General features: G+C 45.8%; 2 protein-coding genes across 18 annotated transcripts in view; one reads left to right on the forward strand and one right to left on the reverse strand.

Annotated features, from left to right (window-relative positions):
• Positions 1-295: 295 nt before the first annotated feature.
• cdv3 (carnitine deficiency-associated gene expressed in ventricle 3) lies at positions 296-2,827 on the forward strand. The gene is made up of 5 exons (XM_058060780.2): positions 296-740; positions 1,045-1,121; positions 1,198-1,334; positions 1,402-1,564; positions 1,641-2,827. Exons 1-5 carry the CDS (start codon positions 558-560, stop codon positions 1,765-1,767), a joined length of 687 nt encoding a protein of 228 aa, XP_057916763.2. The 5' UTR covers positions 296-557; the 3' UTR covers positions 1,768-2,827.
• Positions 2,828-3,701: 874 nt separating this feature from the next.
• scrib (scribble planar cell polarity protein) overlaps positions 3,702-26,278 on the reverse strand; it is a 41,831-nt gene continuing 19,254 nt past the window's right edge. Inside the window, exons 16-46 of one of the 17 annotated variants that reach the window (XM_078792379.1) lie at positions 25,771-25,833; positions 24,709-24,798; positions 24,547-24,624; positions 24,153-24,485; positions 23,636-23,716; positions 22,630-22,869; positions 21,212-21,322; positions 20,969-21,145; positions 20,772-20,888; positions 20,494-20,706; positions 20,294-20,413; positions 19,857-19,913; positions 19,426-19,482; positions 17,733-17,813; positions 14,708-15,061; positions 14,245-14,316; positions 12,857-12,910; positions 12,653-12,775; positions 12,137-12,247; positions 11,131-11,175; positions 10,838-10,969; positions 10,475-10,634; positions 10,213-10,402; positions 10,053-10,142; positions 9,799-9,981; positions 9,465-9,602; positions 8,919-9,058; positions 8,820-8,851; positions 8,545-8,619; positions 8,026-8,080; positions 3,702-5,428 (exon numbers count right to left, since the gene is read on the reverse strand). In XM_078792379.1, the coding sequence (XP_078648505.1) occupies positions 5,292-5,428; positions 8,026-8,080; positions 8,545-8,619; positions 8,820-8,851; positions 8,919-9,058; positions 9,465-9,602; positions 9,799-9,981; positions 10,053-10,142; positions 10,213-10,402; positions 10,475-10,634; positions 10,838-10,969; positions 11,131-11,175; positions 12,137-12,247; positions 12,653-12,775; positions 12,857-12,910; positions 14,245-14,316; positions 14,708-15,061; positions 17,733-17,813; positions 19,426-19,482; positions 19,857-19,913; positions 20,294-20,413; positions 20,494-20,706; positions 20,772-20,888; positions 20,969-21,145; positions 21,212-21,322; positions 22,630-22,869; positions 23,636-23,716; positions 24,153-24,485; positions 24,547-24,624; positions 24,709-24,798; positions 25,771-25,833 (3,909 nt within the window). In that variant the 3' untranslated portion in view covers positions 3,702-5,291. Of the gene's footprint in view, positions 5,429-5,808; positions 5,839-8,025; positions 8,081-8,544; positions 8,620-8,819; positions 8,852-8,918; positions 9,059-9,464; positions 9,603-9,798; positions 9,982-10,052; positions 10,143-10,212; positions 10,403-10,474; positions 10,635-10,837; positions 10,970-11,130; positions 11,176-12,136; positions 12,248-12,652; positions 12,776-12,856; positions 12,911-14,244; positions 14,317-14,707; positions 15,062-17,732; positions 17,814-19,425; positions 19,483-19,856; positions 19,914-20,293; positions 20,414-20,493; positions 20,707-20,771; positions 20,889-20,968; positions 21,146-21,211; positions 21,323-22,506; positions 22,525-22,629; positions 22,870-23,635; positions 23,717-24,152; positions 24,486-24,546; positions 24,625-24,708; positions 24,799-25,770; positions 25,834-26,278 lie in introns of all 17 variants that reach the window. The other 16 variants (XM_078792375.1, XM_078792370.1, XM_078792369.1 and 13 more) reach the window with 16 other exon arrangements.

The following is a 26,278-nucleotide window of genomic DNA, read 5'->3' on the forward strand; positions in this document are numbered from 1 at the left end:
CATCTTTTAAAAATCAGAATTAGGAATTTGTTTGGCTTTATTCCCCGAAAATTATAACTTTTTCAGCAATCTTATAGTCCAAAAATTACAACTGCTTTTTTGTTTCTCTTCAATCTGTAATATTTCTATTTATTCCCACGTTTAGATATAGAATAATTGAATATACATAATACATTAAAGTCAAAATATAAATATATTATACTGTAGATTTTATACCGTTGTGAAAATACATACAAAAAACTTAGTGTTAGCATTGTTGTTATAGCATTGCTAACACTTCCGCTTCCCGGTTCATTCCAAGCACTTCCGGGTGACGGTGCTGATTTGTCAAATAGCCCGAGTGTGCATGGCATGGTAGGCAATATAGCGGACGGTTCAGACAGCGAAGTCAGCTGGACATTTTGTATCAACCTTTACCGGACTTGAAAGTACACAAATCAAGGCGACGTGAGTGTCCTGTGCTCGTTTAGCGGCTGCTTTCCTTCCCCAAGTGAGCGAGTTTAGGGCGTTTGTCATTTGCTCCGGCGTGCTCGCTACGTTAGCTGCGCTTTTTGAAAATGGCGGATGTGTCAAGCGAGAAGAGCCTGGACGACTTCTTTGCCAAGCGGGATAAAAAGAAGAAGAAAGATAAGGGTAAGGGCAAGGAGTCCGCCGCCCCATCGACGGGGGTGATGAAAAAGATGAAGAGGGAGTCCGAAAAGTCGTCGAAAAGCGACGGTCAAGACGCGAATGTCGAAAAGGTAACATGGGCGACTAGTATTTAACTCAGCGTACATTGTCCCTTATTGAACTAACATAATGAGTTTGTTGTTGTCGGTTGACTTGTGTTAAATAAAGTTATTCAAATGAAAGATAGTGATTGCGGACCGGCTGCCAGCTAGCTAGTAAGCTAGCATATGGTCTCTGCGGTTCATGTGACTCATGATTGAACTCCTCCATGACACGATGACTTACTTTATAAACTATATGCGTTATATAAAGAACTAAATATATAAAATATAAAAAAGTAGTTGGTTATGTTTTAACACACATTGTGTTGTACAGGAGGACGAGGAGTGGAAAGTGTTTGAGCAAAAGGAAGTGGACTACAGCGGACTGAGGCTGCAAGCCTTGCAAATCAGGTGCGTAAAACACGGTGGGGGGGGGCCAGAGGGGGTCATGGTTGAAGTGCTTCACCGTGACCTTGTGGGTTTGCAGCGACGAGAAGGAGGAAGAGGAGTACGTAGAGGAAGAGCTGGATGAAGATGGGGAGATCATCATCATCAGCGGCGGTGACAAGATGTCCGGACCCTGGAACAAATCCAGTTCTGCTCCTGCCCCCGCTGCACCTGTCGGTCAGTAACTTTCCTACTTTTGCCTCATCTTGATTTGTTAAAAATTAAAAGTTCCCCACTTCCACAGAGGAAGTCGAGGTCCCCGAGTCCAAGCCCGCAGGCGTGTATCGTCCTCCAGGAGCCCGACTCACCACCTCAAAACGAGGCCAGAGCCAGGGACCCCCCGAGATCTTCAGCGATGCGCAGTTCCCTTCCCTGATGGCCACCGGCAAGCACGTGGAGACTCGCAAGTAAGTCCCCGATGATTGCATTGACGCTCGTTTACCACGCTGGCGTTCCTTGTCCGCTTCCACGTGTGCCCTTCAGGGACCGAGAGATGGAGAAGACGTTTGAGGTAGTGAAGCACAGGAGCCGCGGACGAGAAGACAACAGCGGCGCCCCGGTGCAGCATCTTCAGCTGGACAACCAGTACGCAGTGCTGGGCGACAAATAGAACCCCCCCCTCCCGCTCCACGCCGCCATCTTGTGGCCTGCTGGAAGGAGACAGCTGAATTCCAGCTGCGTGAACTGCAGTCGCTGCCACCAAAATAAAACACACACACACACACATATTAGCATACACTTGGCTGGCAAAAGAAAAGGTCTGCACCTGAAGGCGGGACTAATCGACTCCAAACAAGCACGCTGTGGCGGCGGCAACAAGAAGTGGCGACGAGTACTTTGTGGATCAACGTGCAAAGCGGTGCCGGCGTGGTGCGGCTCCTCTCCGGACTTCTTCAGCTAGCTTTTTGAAGGGCCAAGACCACCTCGAGCGAGATGATTTTACAAACTCGTGTGAACAAAGGAATCTCTACATCATTGTCTATCTCTCTCACATACACACGAGTTGATGCGGAATACGTTCAGGCCTTCAGAAGGAGGAGGGGGACCCTACCTGAATCTGGCGGTGACCATGTGGACTCTGCTTTTTTTTTCTCTCTCTCTCTCCCCCTCCCTCCTCTTTTCCAGGATAAACATACAAGGAAGTTTCATTTGCGAACTGTTAGTGTTGAATCCATCATTAAAGACACGGCCTCACTTAGAGTTCCTTAATAAAGTGGCCTTACGGATACAAACAGCGGAAGCGCTAACGGGATCTCACCACTGCGACAAAACAAGAAAAGGAATGTTGTTGCGCTTGAAGATTTTCAGTCTTTCATATCCACCGTTTTGATTTTGACGCCCCTTCAACTCTTAATTATCCTCATAGCATTTAGCACATAACACTTTCATGATTAAAGCTTTCTTGTTCATAGACATTTCATGGCATTTTATTTACATCAAGGTTTTCGGTCGGATCCCAAACAGCTGTCTTCTTTAATAAAGTGTGAATTGAAAATTAGTTTTTCCAATTGATTTTTTCGAGATGTGAAAAATGACTGTGCTTAAGTTGTGTTGCCTCGATTCCATTGACATCAAATATAGAAAGTGCTGGGATATGCGTGGTGGAAGTAGATGTTTGTGACGAAGACGTGAGCCAATTTAACAATTAAAAGTGCTTATAAAAGATAAAAGGCTATTTGTTTTGTTTTTTTCTCTCCCTCTTGGTTGGTAGCTAACCAATAATTAATTTCAAACGGTACCAGTACTAAGTGCTAAGCCCAATTGCAGAAAAGAGCCATATATGCTCAATGCTGCCATCTGCTGTACAAAAATGGTACTGACCGTGTTAGTCACTGAGGGGTCATATTGAGGTCATGCCACTTTTATTGCATTTTCACAAACAGACTAAATGTCTGGGTCTAGTGGTTTTCATAGTGGACCTGGACTAGGTGTTAAACTTAATAAATAAATATGCCTTAATTGCTTTTTCGCCATAGTGGGTGTCAGTCAAAGGTAAAGACTTAGCTAAAATGTTTTCACATTGAGAGGTGTGCAAAATCAGTGTATTAAGTGGATTTGTTTACAATTCTTCGTGTAAGTATTTGTATACCTACTGTATTGCCATGTTCTCCGTTGCAATTACATCTACTCGCCAGAAGAGTGTGCTATTCACAAACCACACTGTGTAATGTTAAGCGAATCAACGAAGCATAATTGTACTCATTTAAAACAAGTTCTCAATTGCCAACGTGTTATGGGAGAACTTAGAAAGAGGCGCATAAATATTTCATTTTGATTAAATTATGGACAATTTCGAATAATCATGTTTATAAGTACTTCTAAAAGGTCATTTTGTCTGTCCAACAGCATTTCCCATTATATGCAAATTACATGATTACATCATCTAGCGACGTGTAGAACAGCCAATAGCTGCTTTTCTTACTGAACAGTGGCGAACTCCGAGACAAACCACTTTGGCTAGCCAATAGCCTAGCTAGCTAACTCGTAATTGTGCTACCATCCAAATTTGTTCGTCAGAATAATAGACAACGAGCGACAACGGTGTTTGAGGACTTTAAAACATTTATTTGTAAAAAATTAAATCGTAGATTTGTGTGTCTTTACAGAGGAATAGCAGAGCACTTTTGTCTTAGCCCCCATGCAACGGAACCTGTTAGCTGGGTCTGGACAGACACGACTCCCGTTATCCTCCCCTCCCGATAACACAAATGAAAAAAACTAAAGAAAATAACTTTTATCAACAAAAAACGAATGAACTTTCTGAATTATCGTTTGGTTTTCTTCTAGCGGCGTTCAGCACTTGGCCATGTCCGACCCGGGACGACTGATACAATATGGTCCATACCGGATATTGATACTAACTTGATAAGCTAATATTTATTTTTAAAGTATACGCTGTTGATTTTCACATTTTTTTTTGTATTGTTGAAATGTAAAATATACATCGATATTGTTCACAAACTTTAAGGAATAAGGCAAGCCAGTTGTATATTTTGCTTATACAACTGGCAACTGTATTGCATTATCTTCCATTGTTATATTGAATATTTATTAAATTAGTGTTGTGATACTAATATGTATAAATCCTAAAATCATTAATTATGCTTGAAAAATATCCAGGTAATTATACTGGTATCGATTATTCTCGCCCTGTAATTACTTGGTATCGCCCACCTCCATCGTCAAGCACGTGGTCATACCCGACTAGCCAAAATGCTAAACATCGCTGCTACGTTAATAAAAAAAACAATAACAACAATAACAAATATGTGAAAAAAAAGCAATTAGCTAACGTTAAACCGATTTTTCCGTCCGTGAGTGACTTGAGCAGCTAGAATTAGAACAGCTAGATTTCGGTTACTATGCTGTGATTATGTCAAGATATGTAAAGATGAAAAGACACATACTGTCCAAACCCAGATGCCCCCCCCCCAAAAAAAAACAAACATTTGCTTTCCTCTTAGTATTTGTACACTATTCACACCATAAGAAAATGATTTCTCAGTGTCATTGGATTATTAAATTAGCCCATAGACAGAAAAATAAAGCATCCGCTACCTTCACGTTACGCTTCATGACGAATCAGGAGTCGGTGGGGGGGGGGTGTTGGTAAGTACCATTCAACAATGTAGTGTCGATCTAGAGGGGAATGTTGCACAGCACTTCTCTTTGTGCTCAACAGTAAGTAAAACACACGGCCTTAAAAGCATTAAAAACAATAAATTACTCGCTAAGATGACCTGGCAGTGCAATGATGACGTCATGTTTTTTTTTTTAGTTTAACTCTTAAAGCTCTGCGCAGTGCGTGTGTGAAGGTAGCAGGATGTCATCTCACTATTATTTACACTCCAAAACAAACAAACAAACAAACGTTTCACAATCTAGTCACTGAAAAATAGCATTCCACACGTTAGTTGCAGCTACCACCCATTTCTTCTTCTTTTTTTCCCCTCTTTTCAGGGAGATTTAAAAATTAAAATAAAAGCTAAAAACAACATCGGTCTCTAATAGGCAACAAAACAATCAGGATGTGTTGTTGTTGTCTCCATGGCGACTGAAGGCAAAGCTGGCACGCAGGGATGTGAGGGTGTGGTGTCGTCCCCGGATATGCACGTGTGTGTGTATATGAGTGTGTTACGTGGGTACGGCCGTCTCCAAGCTGCGGCGCCCTTGGCGGAGTTTGCGCTTGTTGCTGTAGAGGGCCATCTCCTCCAGGGCCGAGGTGGCGGGCGGGGGGGCGGGGACCTCGGCATCCAGGCTGGCAGCGGGCTCTACACGGGACACACACACACAGTTAGTCTCGGGGGACAGGAGCGTCCAAATGGAGGCGGCGGAGGGACAGGTCCCCTGAAGCTTCCCAGCACTGAAAAAACAAGCAGGAAGAAATCTGCACCATTTTGGCTATGCAGTGGGCCTATTAAAAGATGTCAGTCCGGCCCCCGGGCTGTATTTTGGACACCCCTGGGCCGGGGCAATGTGTCTGCAAAACATGCATAACTAGCTTGTGTATGAACTAGTTGGAGACTTCAAGCATCAATGCACTCCTGGTTAGTTTTCAGTCAGCTGGGCGGCCACTAAACTCATCAGTTCAAGACACAGCAGGACCCCCCCCCAGCAAAAACACACACACACACACACCACGCAATCCTACCAATAGGAGCTGTTTATCCCATGTAGACATCTACATCAAAAAAAGGGGACAAGAACAAAAGTTCTTGGGTCATCACAAATGACAATAAGTGAGGCTAAAATGATAACTGATGCTGAAAGGATGATAAATATGTCTGAAATGATGACAAATGTGGCATGAATGATGATAAATGATGCTAAAATGATCATAAATGCGGATAAAATGATGATAAATGAGGCTAAAACGATAAGTGTGGCTAAAATGATAACTGAAGCTCATAATGAAAATGAATGTGGTTACATTGACAATAAATGTGGCTTACATGACGATAACTGAGGCTAAAATGATAATTGAGGCCGGAATGATAATAACTAAGACTAAGAATGACAATACATGTGGCTAAAATTATGATAAATGTGGCTTAAACGACAAAAACAGAGGGTAAAATGATAATAACTGAGGCCAGAATGATGATAACTGAGGCTAAAAATGATACTACATCTACCTAAAATGATGATAAATGTGGCTTAAATAACAAAAACCGAGGCTAAAATGATAAATAAGGCTGGAATTATGATAACTGAGGCAAAAATGATGATAAATGTGGCTTAAATGACGATGACCAAGGCTAAAATGATAGTAACTGAGGCCGGAATGATGATAACCAAGGCTAAAAATGATACTACATGTGGCTAAAATGATGATAAATGTGGCTTAAATGACGATAACTGAGGCTAAAATGATAATTGAGACCGGAATGATGATAACTAAGCCTAAAAATGATCATACATGTGGCAAAAATGATGATAAATGTGGCTAAAATGACAAAAACTAAAATAATATTAACTGAGGCTAAAATGATAACTGAGGTTGGAATGATGATAACCAAGGCTAAAAATGATACTACATGTGGCTAAAATGACGATAAATGTGGCTTAAATGATGAAAACTGAGGCTAAAATGATAATTGAGGCCGGAATGATAATAACTAAGAATGATAATAAATGTAGCTAAAATGGCAAAAACTCAGGCTAAAATAACAACAACTGAGGCTAAAAATGATAACTGAGGCTGGAATGATGATAACCAAGGCTAAAAATGATACTACATGTGGCTAAAATGACGATAAATGTGGCTTAAATGACTATAAATGTGGCTTAAATGACGAAAACTGAGGCTAAAATGATAATTGAGACAGGAATGATGATAACTAAGCCTAAAAATGATCATACATGTGGAAAAAATGATGATAAATGTGGCTAAAATGACAAAAACTAAAATAATATTAACTGAGGCTAAAATGATAACTGAGGTTGGAATGATGATAACCAAGGCTAAAAATGATACTACATGTGGCTAAAATGACGATAAATGTGGCTTAAATGATGAAAACTGAGGCTAAAATGATAATTGAGGCCGGAATGATAATAACTAAGACAAAGAATGATAATAAATGTAGCTAAAATGGCAAAAACTCAGGCTAAAATAACAACAACTGAGGCTAAAATTGATAACTGAGGCTAAAAATAATAACTGAGGCTGGAATGATGATAACCAAGGCTAAAAATGATACTACATGTGGCTTAAATGACGATAAATGTGGCTTGAATGACGAAAACTGAGGCTAAAATGATAATTGAGACAGGAATGATGATAACTAAGGCTACAAATGATAATAAATGTAGCTAAAATGGCAAAAACTCAGGCTAAAATAACAACAATTGAGGCTAAAAATGATAACTGAGGCCGGAATGATGATAACCAAGGCTAAAAATCATAGTACATGGGGCTAAAATGATGATAAATGTGGCTTGAATGACGATAACTGAGGCTAAAATGATAACAACTGAGGCTGGAATGACAATAACTGTGGCTAAAATGATGATAACCAAGGCTGGAATGACAATAACTGTGGCTAAAATGATGATAACCAAGGCTGTAAATGATCATAAATGTGGCTAAAATGATGATAACTGGAGCAAAAATGATAATATGGCGAAAATTATGAGCACTAAACGACGACATGATGTTCAAAAGATAACTAAAACTGAAATGATGATAAATGAAACTAAAATGATAATTGACGATGATGATAAACGCGTCTTAAATGATGACAAATGAGGCTAAAATGCTAAGCGAGGCTAAAAGGCGTCTAAGATGATGCTAGGTGCCCCTGCCAGGGCGCCAGATGTGGCTAAATGTAGCTAACGCCAAGCTAAAAAGGGCGCCGGCGCTCACCTGGATGCTGGGAGGCGTCGTCAATGAACTGCATGTCGTCCGCGGCGTCAGGAGACTGTGAGGAAAGACCACGTGAGTTCATCCCAGCGAGCAGGGGGGCGACCCCCTTACCCCCCACCAAGTAGAGAAAAATAATCTTTTGTCCATAATATACTGGATAAACAGGAAGTAGCAGCCTCAAACAATACAAGCACATTCAAGCAACAGCATATTATTATTATTATTATTATAATCATACAGCACCACATGACTAACAAGTGCTCCTTTCACCACCCGAGGACCCCCCCCCATCCCCGTTACTTCCTGTCCCTTTTTCCTGCACAACACCAGTCAAAAGCAAGACAATTGCCAAGATGTGTTATGATGATATGATTATGCTTATTGATGAAGCATGAGTGGGATTAGTGGGATGACATTCCTGGCTTAGTGACACGTTGAAGATGTTTTCACACGTGAGTGGGAAGCAAGGGAAGGAGGGAAGGAAGGAAGCGAGTGGACGGCTCGGCGTGCAGCCGATACCTGGATGTCGTATACCGGTTTGGAAGAAGGAATGGCGGCAAACTGTCGGTAGTCAAACTTCTTTGACGACAGGGACTAGAAGGATAGCAGACGGGGGGAATGAGGGTGGGGGGTCGGGGACGAAGTAAAAAGGGGGGGGGGCGGAGATGTGGCGCATGTGGGGGGGTGGATGGTGGTTGAAACAGGTGGCGGTGGGGTGTGATGTGTGTGCTCAGTCAGCTGTGATGATGGCGGCCTTTCCCCCCCCCCCCCCCCGTATCTCGGCGAACGCTTACCAGTCTGCCTGGGGAGGTGAGTCCTCGGAGCTCTGTGAGGCAAACAAAGTTCAAAGTAAGTCGACGCATCAAATCATTGCAAAAATAATTCCTTCGTACCGTCCATCGGCGTGGGGGAAGGCGTGGGCGCGGGCGAAGGCGACTCCGTCAGCTGGTCCATCGTGCCACGCTTCTTCCCGTCGCGAGACTTGGCGATGACCATCTGAGCTTTGAGCGCATCCTGCTCCAGCGACTTCATCCTGTGAACGATCGGACGACGGACCGGCAATTAGAAAAAAACATCTTGGGAGGAAAGAGGAGAAGGAGGAGGAAGTGGAGGAGGAGAAAAGGCCACGCACACGTCACACGGCTCTGGATGGGAATGTTGTCAGTCACTTGTCCTGGTTTGCAGTGTATCAACAAGTTAGGCATTCCAGGAAAAGGACTAATTCTAACTAATCCTAACGTACGGAGCAGCAAGGCACAAAAGGAGGTGCATGAGGAGAAGCGAGACGTGAAAAAAAGGGCGTGCAGGAGCGAGGCAGCCAGCGGAAAGGCGGCACAAGCACCGGAAGTGCGAGTGCTTTGCTTGGACCTTTCAACACCAAAGCATCCCGGGCCCCCCCCCCTTCCCCCATGCCGTGCGTCTGGGGCCGCGGAGCAGACCTGAGCTGGGAGGCGGCAGAGGAGGGAGGAGCAGAGGAGGAGGGGGCGGTGCCCTGAGAAGCCCTCACACGGGCCTGGTAGAGCCTCTTAGCCAGGTCCTGCTCATACTGCCTAACATCATCCTCCAAGCCTAAGGGCCTGTGCCCCCGCCGGCGGAGGCGGAACACGTTTTGAGGAAGCGGGATGAGGATAAAAAGTACACCACAGGAAGAGGGGAAAAAAAGGCACACAGAATGGGAAAAGTAGAACAGATACAATTAGGAGACGAGGGAATAAAAGATCCCGACAAGCGCGGTAAAAAAAAAAAAAAAAAAAAACCAGAGGATGCGCTCACCTCGCCGCTCGCCACATGGCTCGCTTCTCCGCTTCCAGGGCTCGCTTCTCGGCGGGGGAGAGGTCTCGATCCAGCGCCACGGCCAGTTCCGGGCTCTGCATGCGGAGTCGCTCCTGGTGTCGGCGCTCGGCTTTGGCGGTGCGGATGGGAGCGGCGGAGTCGCTGCCGTACACGGGGATCAACCTGAGAAGATGGCGAATAATAAACGATTTAAAGTTAAGAGTTAGCAATTAGCATAGCATTAACATCTGTACCCGCTCATGGAATTGGGTCGCTGTTCTAGCCGGAAGCTGTCCTCCAGAGAATTCCTGGAGGTGTCTCCTTTCCCATCCACTGACGACGGCCTACACAGAGAAGATCAAAATGTCAGCCGCGGGAGCGCGTTCGATATCGGAGACGATCACGCAAACGTACCCTGAGCTAGGAGGCGTGGAGCACGCGTGCGACGGCATGGACGCCGGCTCCACGTTGTACTCCACGCCGTCCAGCAGCACCTTGCCCGTGACCTTCATCTGCGCCACCTGCTTGGCTAGGTCCTCCTCCTCTTCGTCCTCGTCGTCTTCGTCCAGCAAGTATTCCCGCGCCCGCTGCTCAAACTTCCGCTCTGCGTCCAACGATAAAACCGCCGTCAATGCAGACCTCCTCCTCGAACGCGCACATTTTTCCCGACACCAACCTTCCTCCTCTCTCATTTTCTTGAGGTCATCCTCCCCGACGAGCGAGACGCGAGGTTTTGGTTTGTCGGGGGTCTGCTGCTTCACGTCGATCTCGAAGTACTTCTGCCGGTCCCTGAAGGAGCGCTGCTCTGGGCTGTCCTTTCCGCCGGGCGATGGACTCTGTTGGGAATTATCGCACCAGTTGAATGTCGGCGAATTATGACGACTTTGCGAGAGCTAACAAGCCGAGAAGCAGAAAAAAAAATAAAAATGAAATAAATCAGAGCCGAAGCACCAACGTGACAGATTGAAGATAACTTTTGATTGGCAGCGCAGCCTCGAACCCCGCCACCGCGCAGGATGAAGGTAGGCGGCGGCTATACCTGGACGTCCAGGGACGGCCTGGAGAGGCGAGGCACAGCGGCCAGGTTCGTGTACTCCCAACGGTCGGACCGGGCCCCGCCCTCGCCGGCTCCCTCAACGCTGTCGTCGAACACGTCGTTGTTCGACTCAGGCTGAAAAGCTCAAATTCATCACGTGTTTCCCGCCCCCCCCGGAAAAACCCTCCCCTTGATGCCTGCGCTACAGTTTGACTTTCTTACCCTGCCTGGCTTAAAAGCCTGGCTTAAACTAAAAACTAAACTAGACTTGACAGAATTAATTCATGTCCGCTCACCTCTGGAGACTTTGGGTGGAAGTTGTTCCTCACAGCGTACAGGTCCTGGTGGGACAAAACACGGAAGTACGGGTTAGTACGGAACTAGGAGGGAGGACCATATGGAGCAGGCAGACACGTTAGAGAAGGGGTGTCCAAAGTGTGGCACAGGAGCCATTTGAGGCATTTTTTTTGTAATTGGTCAGCAGCAAATTCTAAAAAAAAAAAAAATAGTAATTTTGCAACAATAAAGTCAGAGCATTAAGAGGAAAAAAAAACAAAAAAATGTTGTAATTTTACAAGAATAATATCCGATATTATGGAAAATAATTTAAAAAATAATTTTAAAATATTTAAAAAATATTATATTATAATATTCTAAATAAATATATTAAAATATATGCATATTTAATATTTTTTTCAAGTCATAATACTTAAAAATGTAAATAAAATTTTAAAAAAATTAAAAATAATATAATTTTGCAATTTTTGGAGAATTCAGTTAAAAAGTGATACTATGGGAATAAAGTCAAAATATTACAATATTATAATATAATATATAACAAAAAGAAAATGCAAATTATTTAAGAAATATTATTTAAGAAAACCTAAAAAAAAACAGCAAAAATAAAACTAAAATAAAACAAAACTAATAATAGTCATTTTCACCTGTTGCTTTACAAAACATCAAAGCGGCCCCTGCCGCGCTTTCGTTTCCCAGTGAAAAAGTTTGGACACCCCCGCACGAGAGAATGGATTTTAGTGCGCGTGCAAGTCACGGATGAACGCATGGATCAGCGCGGCGACAATGGCGTACGAAACCGATGGAAGGCATTCCACACGTCACACAGCACGTCACAGGCCGCCAGTCCCGACGCGGCGCAGGCTCTGCTTTATGGGCTGCAGGCCGCTCCGGTCAGGAGGCGGCAGGGAGCGAGAGGGGGGGAGTTGGGCAACCAACCAGCCAGCACAGCATGCATTGTTGTGGGTTGCGACTCGCTGTCGAGTCCGGCGCGACTTGCCCTACCTGCGGCGGCTCCAGCACTGCCAGCGAGCGAGGCACGGCGGCAAACGCCTTGTACGCCTGCTTGGCATTCATGGGGAATTCGTCGGGCGAGGTGGGGGAAGGGGCGCGAGGCTGCAGGGAGGGTTTTGGGGGGAGGTTGGGGTATGGTGGAGGAGCCGACGGACAGAAGAAGAGGAGGAGGTGGGGGGGAATGACAGACAAACGAGAGGGTAGACGATGAAAAAGCCATCAAAGTTGACTGTGGAGAACGGGTGAACAGTATGGCGACTGGTGTTGCGTGGGGGTGGGGGGGAGTGGAGAGGGGGGGGGGGCATGGCAGAGAAAAGACAAGACAGTAGGGCTTGCAAAGCAACCAGGAAGACTATGAAGAAGTCATTATTTACACATTTTTTTGGTACGTTTTAAAGTGCACATAACCCGCCTGCACCTCGGCTGCGCTCACTTTACATTTTTTGCAAAGGTGCAGGCGACAGAGAGCTAGACAGAGCAGCCCTACGTGGAGGTGAGGGGTCTTACAGAGGTCTGGGAGTTGAAGGGGGAGGGGCCATGCTGGAAGGGGCTGGGACTGTGGCCGTCCGGAGTGGCCGGGGAGGTGCTTGGCCGCACGCGCCCCACCGGCAGGATGGCACCGGGCCGCGTCTGCGGAGAAAGCACACACAGACAATATGGAAGGGACCTGGCGTCGACCTTGAAGCGGTTCTGAGCCTAAGTGGAACTCACAGAGGGTGACGGGTAGTCCTTGCTGGTGGGGGTGGAAGTGAAATGAATGCTTGCCTGCAGGAAAAACAACAAAAATGTTTAAAATAAGGACTGGTGAGGCGTTTCGATGCACAAAACAAACGCCGCATTTGGCAACGCAGGCCAAGCTGATCAAACTGCAAGAACCCGTTGGCCAACAACGGAGCTTGTAGTAGGTTCTAGCAACATGGGTGTACACCAGGGGTGCCCAAACCTTTCCTAGTGGGGGCCGCATACAGAAAAATTAAAAAGCAGAGGGAATACTTTGATTGATCGATACTGCCAGCATTTCATTCAACTGATGCACGGCGGTACAGTGGTTAGCACGCAGACCAGGGTTCAATTCCACCCTCGGCCATCTCTGTGTGGAGTTTGCACGCGTGGGTTTTCTCCGGGTACTCCGGTTTCCTCCCACATTCCAAAAACATGCTAGGTTAAATTAGTGACTCCAAATTGTCCATAGGTATGAATGTGAGTGTGAATGGTTGTTTGTCTATATGTGCCCTGTGATTGGCTGGCCACCAGTCCAGGGTGTACCCCGGCCTCTCGCCCAAAGACAGCTGGGAGGAAAAGCGGTAGAAAATGAATGAATGATAGCAATATAAGCTGCAAAAAAAAAAACAACCCTTAAACTGTATTATGGAAAGCAGGAAGTGAACAAATGTAACAGTTCCTGATTGTAAAAGTACCAGATGGAGGGGGTAGGATTTAATAAGCTTTGCTTCTTCCTACTCCTTTTGGACATGTGGAACTGTGAACTGATTATGTGATGCATTCAATTGTAATCTGATGCATGTTCAAATGAAATGAAACCATTACCATTACCATATATGGTCATGCATTTCCCAAATACACACTATTTGTGCAAAATAATACAAATACTCCAATAGTCAACGCAAACCTGGGCTCATTGGACCACGGAACATGTCTTCACTCGAGCAACGCCTTCCCTAATTTGATAATTAGAGTGTCAATTAAGAACAAAGCGGCCCACGGGCCGCAGTTTGGCCACCCCTGATGCACAGCGAGAGCAGTCTTGCTGGGCAAAGCGTCATAAGTCATATAACAGCTGGCCATGCTTCTCAAGACTGGCAGCTGGGCGGGTTTTAATGAGAGCAAATAGCAAAACAAGTCATCCGGGTCAGAGCAGAGAGGGAGGGGGGCGGGGCCCCCCCCCCCCCACTTACGAAGCGGGTCTCCCTGCCAGCACACAAGGAGCTGTTGGAGGAGTGGTGGCTGGGCTGAGGGAGGAGGGGTGGGAGCAAAGGTTTCCCATGTGGTCAAAACTTAAATCGGAAAGGAGGAAATCAAACTGCGGCGTGATGTGAGAGCAGATGTTGGTTCGATGGAGTGCGGATGCGGATGCTCACCGGTTGGATGGTAGGAGAGTAAGACGCGTCTCTGACCGGACTTCCGGTCCTGGTGTAGTCGGACGAAGGCGCCTGCAAGAGAAAAATGGACTCTTTTCACACGGACTTGAAAAGACAAGCATGCTCGGTGGATAAGTGGAAGCGCAGCTATTCCTCTAATAGCATAATAAGAACTCAAGGTTAGTGTCGCCGTGCACATCATGCACTTATCGTACGTATTGTGGCCCACGCAACAATCCTTTGGCGACTCGCAAACATTCCACACGAAAACCTCAGTCCTGAACAAAACATGCGAGGAACTCCGAGCGCCTAACTAATATCGAGAGGTGTTCAGTGTCAAAATAAAAACGAGTCCACAGAGTCCAAATTCAAAACAACTATTCCTGCCCGGTGACAGAATCCCAGAGTGATGTGCGGTCACACAACATGCCGGCTCCAAACCACACCCAAGCAAGCGTCTTGCCTTGCTAAACAACCAAGGCTGCAGTTGGCCCTGCTTCCCGTAGCCCACTGGCGGACCCGACAGGCCCTTGCCTTTGCGGTTTGCCACCAAAAACGGGTTCTCCTGGAAGCAGAGGGACTGCGAGTCCACCAGGCATTCCTCCTCTTCGGTTAACACCGACGAACCGACTGAGCCGACGCCGTCCGTGCTGGAGGTCCCGTTGGAGGAGAACCGGGCTCCGTGATCCGGGATCACACCGGGGGGGGACGACGCCGGTGGGTGGCTTAAGCTGAAACCGAGGGTCTCTAACGGGTCTCCGTACTGGGCCTGCAGGGTGGCCTCCATGGGGGCGGTCGGAATTACAGAGGAAGAGAACTGAACGGGAGGAGACGGTAGAATGAAATGAGGAAGTGGTACAACAGATGAGAAACAGGGAAGGTCGATTTGGAAAACCAGCGGCGTCCAAGTCCGACATTGTGCATCTATAAATACACGCTTGGAATGCCGGCTTTCAAGGGCCGGAGTGATTTACTCGGGTCACTAAGTTAGGTGGAAAGCCTGCGAGGGACGTTTCCCACTACTCGTCATTCAAGACTTCCAGACAACAAGAATAACGATCACTCCACCCCCCCCAAGACAACTGCCTTAAATAACCAAATTATCATGGCGGCGAGACATTACGGCACCTTCAGTTAGAAGTGATGCCGTAAATTTGGCTTGATGGGTTTGTGTTTTCAAATGAAACAAACAACGCTGTCTCGGTTTTCGTGCACGTAACAAACTGTAGTTAAACCTCAGTTTGCGTACGCCCCGGTTTTTGTCACAAATTTTGCCTCAGTTTTCATGAAATATGGCACTTAAACTGCAGTCAAAGCTGGGTTTTCTTACGCCCCGGTTTTTGTCTGAAATGTTTTGGTACGCTGTCTCGGTTTTCGTGCACGTAACAAACTGTGGTTAAACCTCAGTTTGTGTACGCCCCCGGGTTTTTGTCACAAATTTTGCATCAGTTTTCATAAAATATTGCACATAAACTACAGTCAAAGCTGGGTTTTCATCTGAAATGTTTTTGTACGCTGTCTCGATTTTCGTGCACGCAACAAACTGTGGTTAAACCTCAGTTTGCATACGCCTCGGTTTTTGCCACAAATTTTGCCTCAGTGTTAATAAAATATTGCACTTAAACTACAGTCAAAGCTGGGTTTTCGTCTGAAATGTTTTTGTACGCTGTCTCGGTTTTCGTGCACGCAACAAACTGTGGTTAAACCTCAGTTTGCGTACGCCTCGGTTTTTGTCACAAATTTTGCCTCAGTTTTTATAAAATATCGCACTTAAACTACAGTCAAAGCTGGGTTATCGTCTGAAATGTTTGTGTACGCTGTCTCAGTTTTCGTGCACGTAACAAACTGTAGTTAAATCTCAGTTTGCGTACGCCCCCGGGTTTTTGTCACAAATTTTGCCTCAGTTTTTATAAAATATCGCACTTAAACTACAGTCAAAGCTGGGTTATCGTCTGAAATGTTTTTGTACGCTGTCTCGGTTTTGTGCACGTAACAAACTGTAGTTAAACCTCAGTTTGCGTACGCCTCAGTTTTTGTCAAAAATTTTGCCTCAGTTGACTACAGTCAAAATTCATTTTTTGTAATACCCAGTTTTCGTATAGGGTTTTTGGTTTTTTGCCAAAATTTGCCTTGGTTTTCATACACAGTATTGTAAAATTTTGCACGTAACAAATAGTTAAACCTCGGTTTTCCTATGCAAACATTTTCTATCAACAAAGATTTTAGCCCAAATTTTGCCTCTGTTTCCGTACACGGTTTTGGTTTTGTACAATATTGCTCTTAAACAACACTCATTTTTGTCAATTTTAGCCCAAATATTTTTCCTTGGTTTTTGTACAATATTGCACAGAACAAACTCCAGTCAAAACTCATATGATTAGGCTTTTCTTGATAAATTTTGCCCCTGTTTTCGTACACTGTCTCGGCCTTTGCACACATAAACTACAATTGAACCTCGGTTTAAGTACGCCCCAGTTTCTGTCCAGAATTTTGCTTGTTGTACAGTATTGCACGTCACAAACTTCGGTTTTTGAACGCTCACATTTTTGACAATTATTTTTTCTTTACTGGTTTTGATACACCATTGCACGAATACAAACTCCAGTTAAACCATGTTTCGTGGACGCCGCAGTTTTGGGCAAAACTATTGACCACTATATAACCCACCATGGGGCCAAAGAAAGTTGAGAAAATTTACATGAATACACGTCAAGCGTACATGTCCATAATCGCCCCCCCCCCCCCTATGGTCTATGTGACCCGTACGTCAGTAAGGTCAGTGGGACAGAATGTGAACTTTTGACACCTGGCACAAAATGGGAGGAAGGAAGGGAAACAGCTGGCATGACGGGATAGCGAGCATGCAAAATCTCCCCCCAATTTGATATGCACAGCAAATGTAGGACGTAAAATATTTAACGGTCGAGGGGGGGTCCATCGCAGCTGCATGTTGTCGAAGACACGGCAACGCAAGTAGGGCAGGACAACATTTCACTCTTCCTTGTATGGTTAAAATCCATCATTCTCTAAAAGTAACATTATTATCTGGATCAATCCATTAATACAAGAGGGGGGGGGGGAGGGTTTTCAAATCCCATCCAGCATCTTCATACTCACTGTGAGATGTTTGTCTGGATGTTCCTGTGCGTCCAAGCCGAGGGTCCTCCAAGAACTCAGTGAAACCCTCCGCGACGACACCCTTTTTTTACTGACTGACCGCCCCCACTGCACCCACTCGCAGTCCACTTCACAGGTTTAAAATATCACACAGGCTGCGTGCGTGATAGTGGGCAGCTGTCCCCCTTCCCCCTCAGACATGCCACCTCCTTCTCACAAAAGCCCACCCCGGTTCCTGAAACCGACACGCGTCTGAGGTTGCTCGTCGTTGCAAATGGTCACTTCAAGAAGCAAGGCACCCTGACCCGGGAAAAATGGAGCACCCCTGCAGTCCCCTCCTCATACACAAGACCATGGAGAGCCTCACTTACCCTGTTGATCTTCTGCAGGCTGGTGGTGGGCAGCGCTGCCAGGGTTTTATAGTCCAGCTTTAAAGGTCCAGTGCCAATGTTCTAAAGAGCAACACATTGAAATGAAGACACAAGTAGGTCACAGCTCATTTGAAAACATAACACCCTATATTTCATACACTTTTACTACATATTTTACTATTCTAGTAACATGCACACCCGTAATAGTATTCATGGAATAATGTCTTAAGTTGCATTTTTACCAGAATAAACTTTAAAAAAAAATTTTATTCTGGTAAAAATGCGACCTAGGACATTATTCCATTAATACTTTTATGATAGATAGATACTTTATTCATCTATCCATAGATGATAGATAGATAGATAGACACTTTATTCATCTAGCCATCATAAATGTATTAATGGAATAAAGTCCTAGGTCGCATTTTTACCAAAATAAATTTACAATATGAGGAAAAATTGTGGGAATATTTTTAAGAAGACGTAATATATATATATATATATATATAAAAACAAAGTTGCCATAAAAAATTGGCTATTATGGACATAAAGTCAAAACGATAAAAATTTATGAAAATTTGTTGGGAAGGATGTTTACATATTTGGAAATATTCAAAAGAAACAGCAAAATGGGGGAAAATTGTGAAAATATTTTTGTAATATATATATATATATATATATATATATATATATATATATATATATATATATATATATATATATATATATAAATAAACAAAGTTGCCATAAAAAAATGGCTGATGAAAAAAAGAGTTATACTATTATGGACATAAAGTCAAAATATCTTAAAAATGTATGAAAATCTGTTGGGAAGAATGTTTAAATAGTTGGAAATATTCAAAAGAAACAGCAAAAATGGGGGGAAATTGTGGAAACATTTTTAAGAGGATGTAATATACATTAAAAAAAACAAAGCTGCCATAAAAAAATTGGCTGATGAAAAAAAAGTTATACTATTATGGACATAAAGTCAAAATATCTTCAAAATTTATGAACATTTTTTGGGAAGAATGTTTAAATAGTTGGAAATATTCAAAAGAAACAGCAAAAATGGGGGGAAATTGTGGAAACATTTTTAAGAGGACATAATATACATTAAAAAAAACAAAGCTGCCATAAAAAAATTGGCTGATGAAAAAAAGAGTTATACTATTATGGACATAAAGTCAAAATATCTTCAAAATTTATGAACATTTTTTGGGAAGAATGTTTAAATAGTTGGAAATATTCAAAAGAAACAGCAAAAATGGGGGGAAATTGTGGAAACATTTTTAAGAGGACATAATATACATTAAAAAAAACAAAGCTGCCATAAAAAAATTGGCTGATGAAAAAAAGAGTTATACTATTATGGACATAAAGTCAAAATATCTTCAAAATTTATGAAAATTTGTTGGGAAGAATGTTTAAATATTTGGAAATATTGAAAAAAAAAACAGCAAAAATGGGGGAAATAATAGCCAAGACTGAAGTTCATACTAATATACACTTTTTCGCTCTACTTATCTATTGTGTCAAAGGTCACTCATCTCATTTTAATGCCAATAATATCAGACATCCATGGGATGGGCTTTCAGTATCGATTGAAATATCAAAATGGCCGCAGAATTTTTGTCGGCCGTGAACTGCGCTGGTGTTTGTGACGGACCGCAGCCACGGAGGAGCGTCTCACCTCGGTCTCCTCTTCTAGCAGGCGAGTTGCCTCCTCTCGCTCCAAGCGCATACGCTCCTTCACCGAGAAAGGATGGGGAGGAGAGTGCGGAGGGGGGGAAAGGCACACACACACACACACACACATACATGGACGCGATGGAGATGGGGGGGTTGAAATGACAGCGGAGGCGTGAAAAAGCGGCGATGGAGATGGGACGGTTGCACCATACACGCCAAAAAAAAAAAGGGACAGAGGGGCGGGAGGTGAGAGGAAAAAGAAAAGTATCGAATCATTCGTTCGGTTTTCAGTCACGATGGGAGCAGAAAAAGCATGCGGAGGCGGGACTTAGCGGGAGTAGCTTGTCTCACACAACAAGGAGGGGCTTCGTTCTCGCCCGATGACGCGCACGCCCCGAAAACCCGGCGACCACGTTGGATTTCCACACTCACCACTTTCTCCATCTCTTCCTTCTCCCACTGCGACGTCTCCCTCACCATCTCCGACTCCTGGGGAAGAGCAACATTCCGAGTCCTTACTGCTGCTTTAAGTAAGCCCGAGGAAACAATGGGGGAGCTCCATTAAATCTACGAGTCCGTCACCCCCAACGCGGAGTTTGTGTGGGACAAAATAAACGGCCACGCTGGTGCTTTCGAGTGCTCTGATGCATGAGTGGAGGCAGTAAAACTCCACGCTAACCCCTCCCAGTTGCTGTGGCGCAACAAAAAAAAAAAAACGCTGAACAAAACATTTGATTCACACGTCAACTTGACTGATTACAAACTGAAAAGCCAAAGCGTTTTCCCGGTATGTTGATGACTCGGGAATACTGTTAAAAGTCCGGTTGCATTGCATGCTAATGACTTCCTTTTATGCAAATTTCCCGTACCTTCTGAATGATGTCCATCTCCTCCGGGCTCAGGTCTCGGTCTATGGAAGAGATGCTCTCCATGCTGTTCTTACGGACGATGCCCGTTGCAAAAGGGTTCGCAATGATGCCAGGAGATGCCTGGAGATATTAAAAAAAAACATGATGTTTAGTATGCGGGTATGACGGTCATCGGACGGAACGTGGAATTCCACACAGACATAATGCTCCTCATTCGGTCTCGCCTCCGCAGTCGCCACTTTACGCGGGTCGAAGCCGTCGCACACCAGCATCACCAAGGAGTCGCCGATGGCGCGGAGCACCCGCACGGCCTCCGTGTGCGACATTCCCAGCAGGCTGTGGTTGTTCACCTCCAGGATGCGCATGCCCACCTGCAGTCGGCCGTCTCGCGCCGCCGCGCCGCTGGAGCTCACCTGTTGGAATCGGAACTCTCAGCTCCACCGAAATTTAACTCCTTGCTGACTCAATGTGGCGGTACCTTCGATATGAAGATGCCCTCGTCTGTCGGGTCAAAAGGATTCCCGGCGTGACCTTTCGCTCCGCCCCGTATACTGATGCCGAGTTTCTCCCCGGGTTGCTTATGGATCACCACTTCCTGCAACATAAACGCAAACTAATGCATCGGCACACGGTTTCGCTTGCGGTGTGGCGTCGGTAATCTGGAGATAAACCGACCTGCATGCCGGGCGGCGAAGGATCCCTGCGTACCAGCATCTGGATCTCCTGCTTGTTTGCCAGCAGTGCGCGCACGGCCTCCTGATGCGTGGCGTGACGCAGGTCGATGGCGTTCACCTCCAGTATCCTGTCGCCGACACGCAACCCACTTTGACACGCCAGCCCGTGAGGGATCACCTGGAGATGGGAAGAGGCGGGGCCTGTATCATCTACAGAAGGCAAAACAGGATAACGGGTCTGTACCTTTGAGATAAAGACCCCGGGTTCGTTGATGCCAAAGGGGTGGCTGGCATGGTCACTGCCTCCCACGATGCTCAGACCGAGAGGGCCCCCGGACTTGACCAGAGTCACTTCCTGTTTAAATGAATGTAATAGTCTTATGATGTGGAAAAACAAAAAGGCCCGGCTGAACACTCACTGGGTGTCAAAAGATCTCGCAAGATGAAGATGGGGCAAGATTTGATAATTATTAGTGAACAAGGACATGAACGGAGCGAGCCCTTTTGTCAGTGTTACTGTCTCAGAGGGTGGAGGCGGGGCCGCTAGCATACACACAATCCAGAGAACTCATTCATTCATTTTCTACCGCTTATCCTCACGAGGGTTGCAAAGGTGCTGGAACCTATCCCAGCTGTCTTTGGGCGAGAGGCGGGATACACCCTTGACTGGTGGCCAGCCAATCACAGGGCACATATAGACAAACAACCATTCACACTCACATTCATACCTATGGACAATTATTATGGAGTTGCCAATTAACCTAGCATGTTTTTGGAGTGTTTCCACAGTACCTGGAGAGGGTGGAATTGAACTCGGGTCTCCAAGCTGTGAGTCCTTCACGCTAACCACGCTAACCACTGCAGTCTATGACATTATTCAAGTTTATTTAATCCTCCTTGGTTAGTGTCATGATTCCCTTTCAGAAGGTCCGACTCAAACCAAAACGTACTCTAACCGAATTATTCATTCATTCATTCATTAATTTTCTACCGCTTATCCTCACGAGGGTCGCGGGGGTCACCTATCCCAGCTGTCTTCAAGTGAGAGGCGGGGTACACCCTGGACTGGTGGCCAGCCAATCACAGGGCACATATAGACAAACAACCATTCACACTCACATTCATACCTATGGACAATTTGGAGTCGCTAATTAACGTAGCATGTTTTTGGAATGTGGGAGGAGTACCCGGATAAAACCCACGCATACACGGGGGATGGCCAAGGGTGGAATTGAACTCGGGTCTCCTAGCTGTGAGGTCTGCGCGCTAACCACTCGTCCACCATGCAGCCTCAGTCCAGAGCAATGCGAGGTAATGAAGTAGCGATCTCATTAGTAGATTGCTATATTGTCATATATTCATTTTCATTAAATCTCGTCTCGTCGACCCAATATCGGGAATCAACCGAGCATCTTGTGACACCCCTACGAAACACACATTAATCACTTGCTATGCGTATTTGCTGCTAAGAATCTACCCACTAAAACAACAGTATTTGGGTTGTTTACATCGCTACACTCCATTGATTCAGAGTCATACCATGCATCCTCTGTGGAACTGGACAGCAGCAATTATAATGCAAGGAGCCAAACAGAAAAAAAAAACCTGGTATGACTCAACTTCAGAGTAAAAAGTTCGATTCCAGGTAGTCCGGTCTCTTACCTCGATGGGGTACTCATCCTCCATCTGTCCCAGTTGGTTCCCGTGAAGGCCCTCTTCGTCCTGGTCCGGAGAATCCGAGGGTTCCGGGGGCGGAGGGGAGTGGGCTCGCTGCCGGGACAGGCCCGGCGAACGCGGCGCGTTGGGGTCTCGCTCCACCAGGAGGGCGATGGTGGGCGAGGTGCCGGTAAGAAGAGCTACTGCCTGGTCATGTCTGGCCTCTGTCATGTCTACACCATTGATCTGGATTTACAATAACGACAACCGGTTCTATCATTGGCACAGTGTGTGCGACAGAGAGCTCTGACCGCTCTCGGGAACGAGAGGAAAAGACGGTATAGAGGTGCAAGCTGAAATAGAAGAAAAACGAGCAAAATAAATATATTTACTTGCCTTTATGTACTTAAAAAACAAATACGAGCATGATACTCCCGCCAAAAAAATGCATCTTAAGCACACAAAGGCAAGCAGCACATTTCTTAAAGGCATATTTTCAGTATCAAATAAACGGGGGTAAGCGTTCAGGCATGCAGTCGAAAAAAAAAAAAAAAAAAAAAGGTCCTAAGTGACAAGCAGAGGTCAGCGCTGGCCTGACAGTATCACCTCTTACCGTGGCTGCCATTGGGTCGCTGCTATGGTAACACACGTGTCCACCATGTCAGCGGCCCTGACAGGCTGGGGCCACTCTACCACCACGACCACCACCACCACCACCACCTACCGACACCCTAGCCAACACTCCAAAAGGCAAGGGAGGTAATGCAATAGTAAGCATGCGGCGGGGAGGGTGAAAGAAGGACAATGAGAAACTGCAGGAGGAAGTAGTAAGACTGAAGTACATAAGCCAGGAAGTGGAAAAAAAAAAATGGCGTGACGACTTTGCAATTAAGCTTTGCATGCCCAGTCAGCCTCACGACTTTGAAACCGCGACGTATAAAGACAGCGAGTCGCTCGTCAGCACGATGTTAAAACTGTAACGTGCGGCCTAATTAGGGTGGAATCTACTCACAGAGATGACGCGGTCGCCGACGCGTAGCGTGCCGTCTCGGTGGGCCGCTCCCCCGTCCGCAATGCGAGAGATGTAGATCCCCTAAAAACAAAAACAAAGTAAATGTGTATGTTTCCTCTTTATTATGATGTCCGTCTTCATGCATGAAAGCAGGCAGGACTGACTGGTTGGTTGGTTGCGCAATACGAAACTCAAGCAAAAAAAAAAAAAACACAGAAAACGGACCGTGTCAACACACGCATGAGCAAAGTGCACAACAACCGCAGCTACCCACGCTGTATCCTTTTCCGAAAACATTCCGGACTTACAGCCGGACCCACTCTCTCTCTTCTCCGTGCAGTTTGAGCTGAGCCCGGTTTTCTCGGGGAGTGAGCGCCCAAATATACGCCTCGCCGGGGCCCTTCCACTTACAGAGAACCTATCATGTGTCCAAGTCGTGCTATTCATATCTAGCGCCCCCCCCCACGGCGACACAAATAGAACCTTTTGAGAATATTGATTTAGCAAATAAGCTAACCGTGTCCCCCGTGCGGTACGGAGTGGAGCCCTTGCCGCCGGCGATGCTGAATCCCAGCCCTTTGTCGTTGCGCATGAGACAAGTGGAGAGCCGCTGCAGAGGCCCGCCGCCGCCGCCGCTGCCGGGACCGCCGTCCACGTTGAAGCCCAGCCCGCTGCTGCGCCTCTCCCGCGGGAAGTAGTCATCCTCCGGCCGCAGCGGCGTGGTGGTGATGGCGTTCTCCGGCTCCACCATGCGCTCGCGCAGCACCGTCATGGAGACGGCGGCGCCGGAGCTCCGCAGAGCTTCCACCGCCGTGTGATGCTCGGCCTCGTGAAGGTCCACGCCGTTCACCTGCGCCGGAGAGTTGACATCATTTCCCGCCTTTTTGTGACATTTTACCGAAATGTTGTACCTCCAGGAGTTTGTCTCCCACTTTGACTCCCGCCTTCGCCGCTGGACCCTCCTCAGAAACTCTGGAGATGAAGATACCCTGCAGAAGAAGAACACGTTACAAGTAACCCCCTCATGCGCTGCGCTACCCAACACATCCACTCCGTCCAGGACGTGGTCTGACCTCATCGTCCCCCTTGTACGGCGTGGAGCCTTTCCCGCCGGCGATGCTGATGCCGAGGCCGCCTGTTTGTCTCAGGATGGTTAAGTTGTGCTGCAAGGCGAGGAGGCGGAGTCAACACACGGGACGTGCAAACAGCTACACGGCGCCGAGCAGCGTGGAAAGAGGTTTGAGACCCTCTCTCTCTCTCTCCATCTGCCAGAACGATAGTCTGGAGTCTAAAGCCAGTTTAAGAGCAATTCTTAAACTGGCTTCTTAATTTCGATTATTTTTCAAAATCGCTAAACTGCCTCCAGACTGCAGACGTAAAAAACGGTACAAACGCTCTCTTCAGTTGCATTCATGTACTCTTATGTGAACATGGAATAAAAGTACGGATAAAGTGCGTATGTACGTATGTATACAGGTCATGCAGAATGGGATGGGAAGGGGGGGGGGTTCGAGAATGAAAACAGGAAGTCGTGTACTACGGCCACGATGGAAAAGAAGACTAGAGGAACCATGCCGCGGCGTTCCAACTCTATTTTTTAATTCTAACAAAACACAGCGGTACCCCGGTTTTTGCTATGAATTCCGATTTTTTATTTATTTTTTTGGCCCCATGGCGGGTTATTTAGCATGATATTTTTGATAAACAATTTGCTCTTATTAATATCTACCACCCCGGGGGTCATTTAGCCTCTCGGGTGTGTGTTCATTTTTCAAAACAAAACAAAAAATGGAGACCGTCCACTGCAGGGCAATATAGCGCGGAGAAAGGGGGGGGGGCAAAGCAGCAGAAGCAGAAAGAGCGCAGAAGACGTGGCAGAACATGAAGCTGTCATATAATACTAATATAATTCAATATTATACTGTTTTGTTTGGAATTTTAATATAGCCATATTTTATATATATTTACTATATAAAAGTAATTAATTTGGAGTTAAATAGAATGCTGCATTCAGGTTCTGCCGCTCCCACTGATTGGCTCGGATTATGTCATGGATTTCAGCGGGATTTGAAGAAAATGAGTCGGGGAGGGAGGGGGGCGGGACAAAAAGTGGACAGGAAAGCGAAGGTACAGACCTCTTCCTCCTCAATTCGAGCAGGTTCAATCAGCAGATTATTGACTTGATCAAATGACACCCCCTGTTAGGGACAGGAACCAGCGACAAGCATGCGGATTAGTCAGGCCCCCCGACAAAATAAAACGCTCACACTCGTTCCAAAATAAAATCAAAACACTCCTCAACTGTCCAGACACTCGCTCTCTCTCTCTCACATCCCATGTCCCGTTTTTTTAAGGGGCAATAAAAACCACGCACGCACCAACCCAGCCACCAGAAGCAAATACAGGCAGAGATGGAAAGGCAAGAGCTGCGGCACGAAAACCAGTTTTTGGGCAGGAAGACCCACATTTAAAACCATGCAGCTTTGGATAGAAGCGGGAGAATAAACCTATTTGGAGGAAAGCAGAATCAATTATGGAAAAGATCCATTATGAGGCATAAATGAGGGGTGGTTGGGGGGTCGGGGGTGGGGGGGGTTTGTTCAATAAAATCAAAACAAAAGCTCACTGGTCCCGATCCAGCTC

The sequence above is a fragment of the Doryrhamphus excisus genome, linkage group LG7, assembly GCF_037039965.1.
Source record: "Doryrhamphus excisus strain RoL-2023G ecotype Guam linkage group LG7, RoL_Dexc_Guam_v1.1, whole genome shotgun sequence".
NCBI lineage: Eukaryota > Metazoa > Chordata > Actinopteri > Syngnathiformes > Syngnathidae > Doryrhamphus > Doryrhamphus excisus.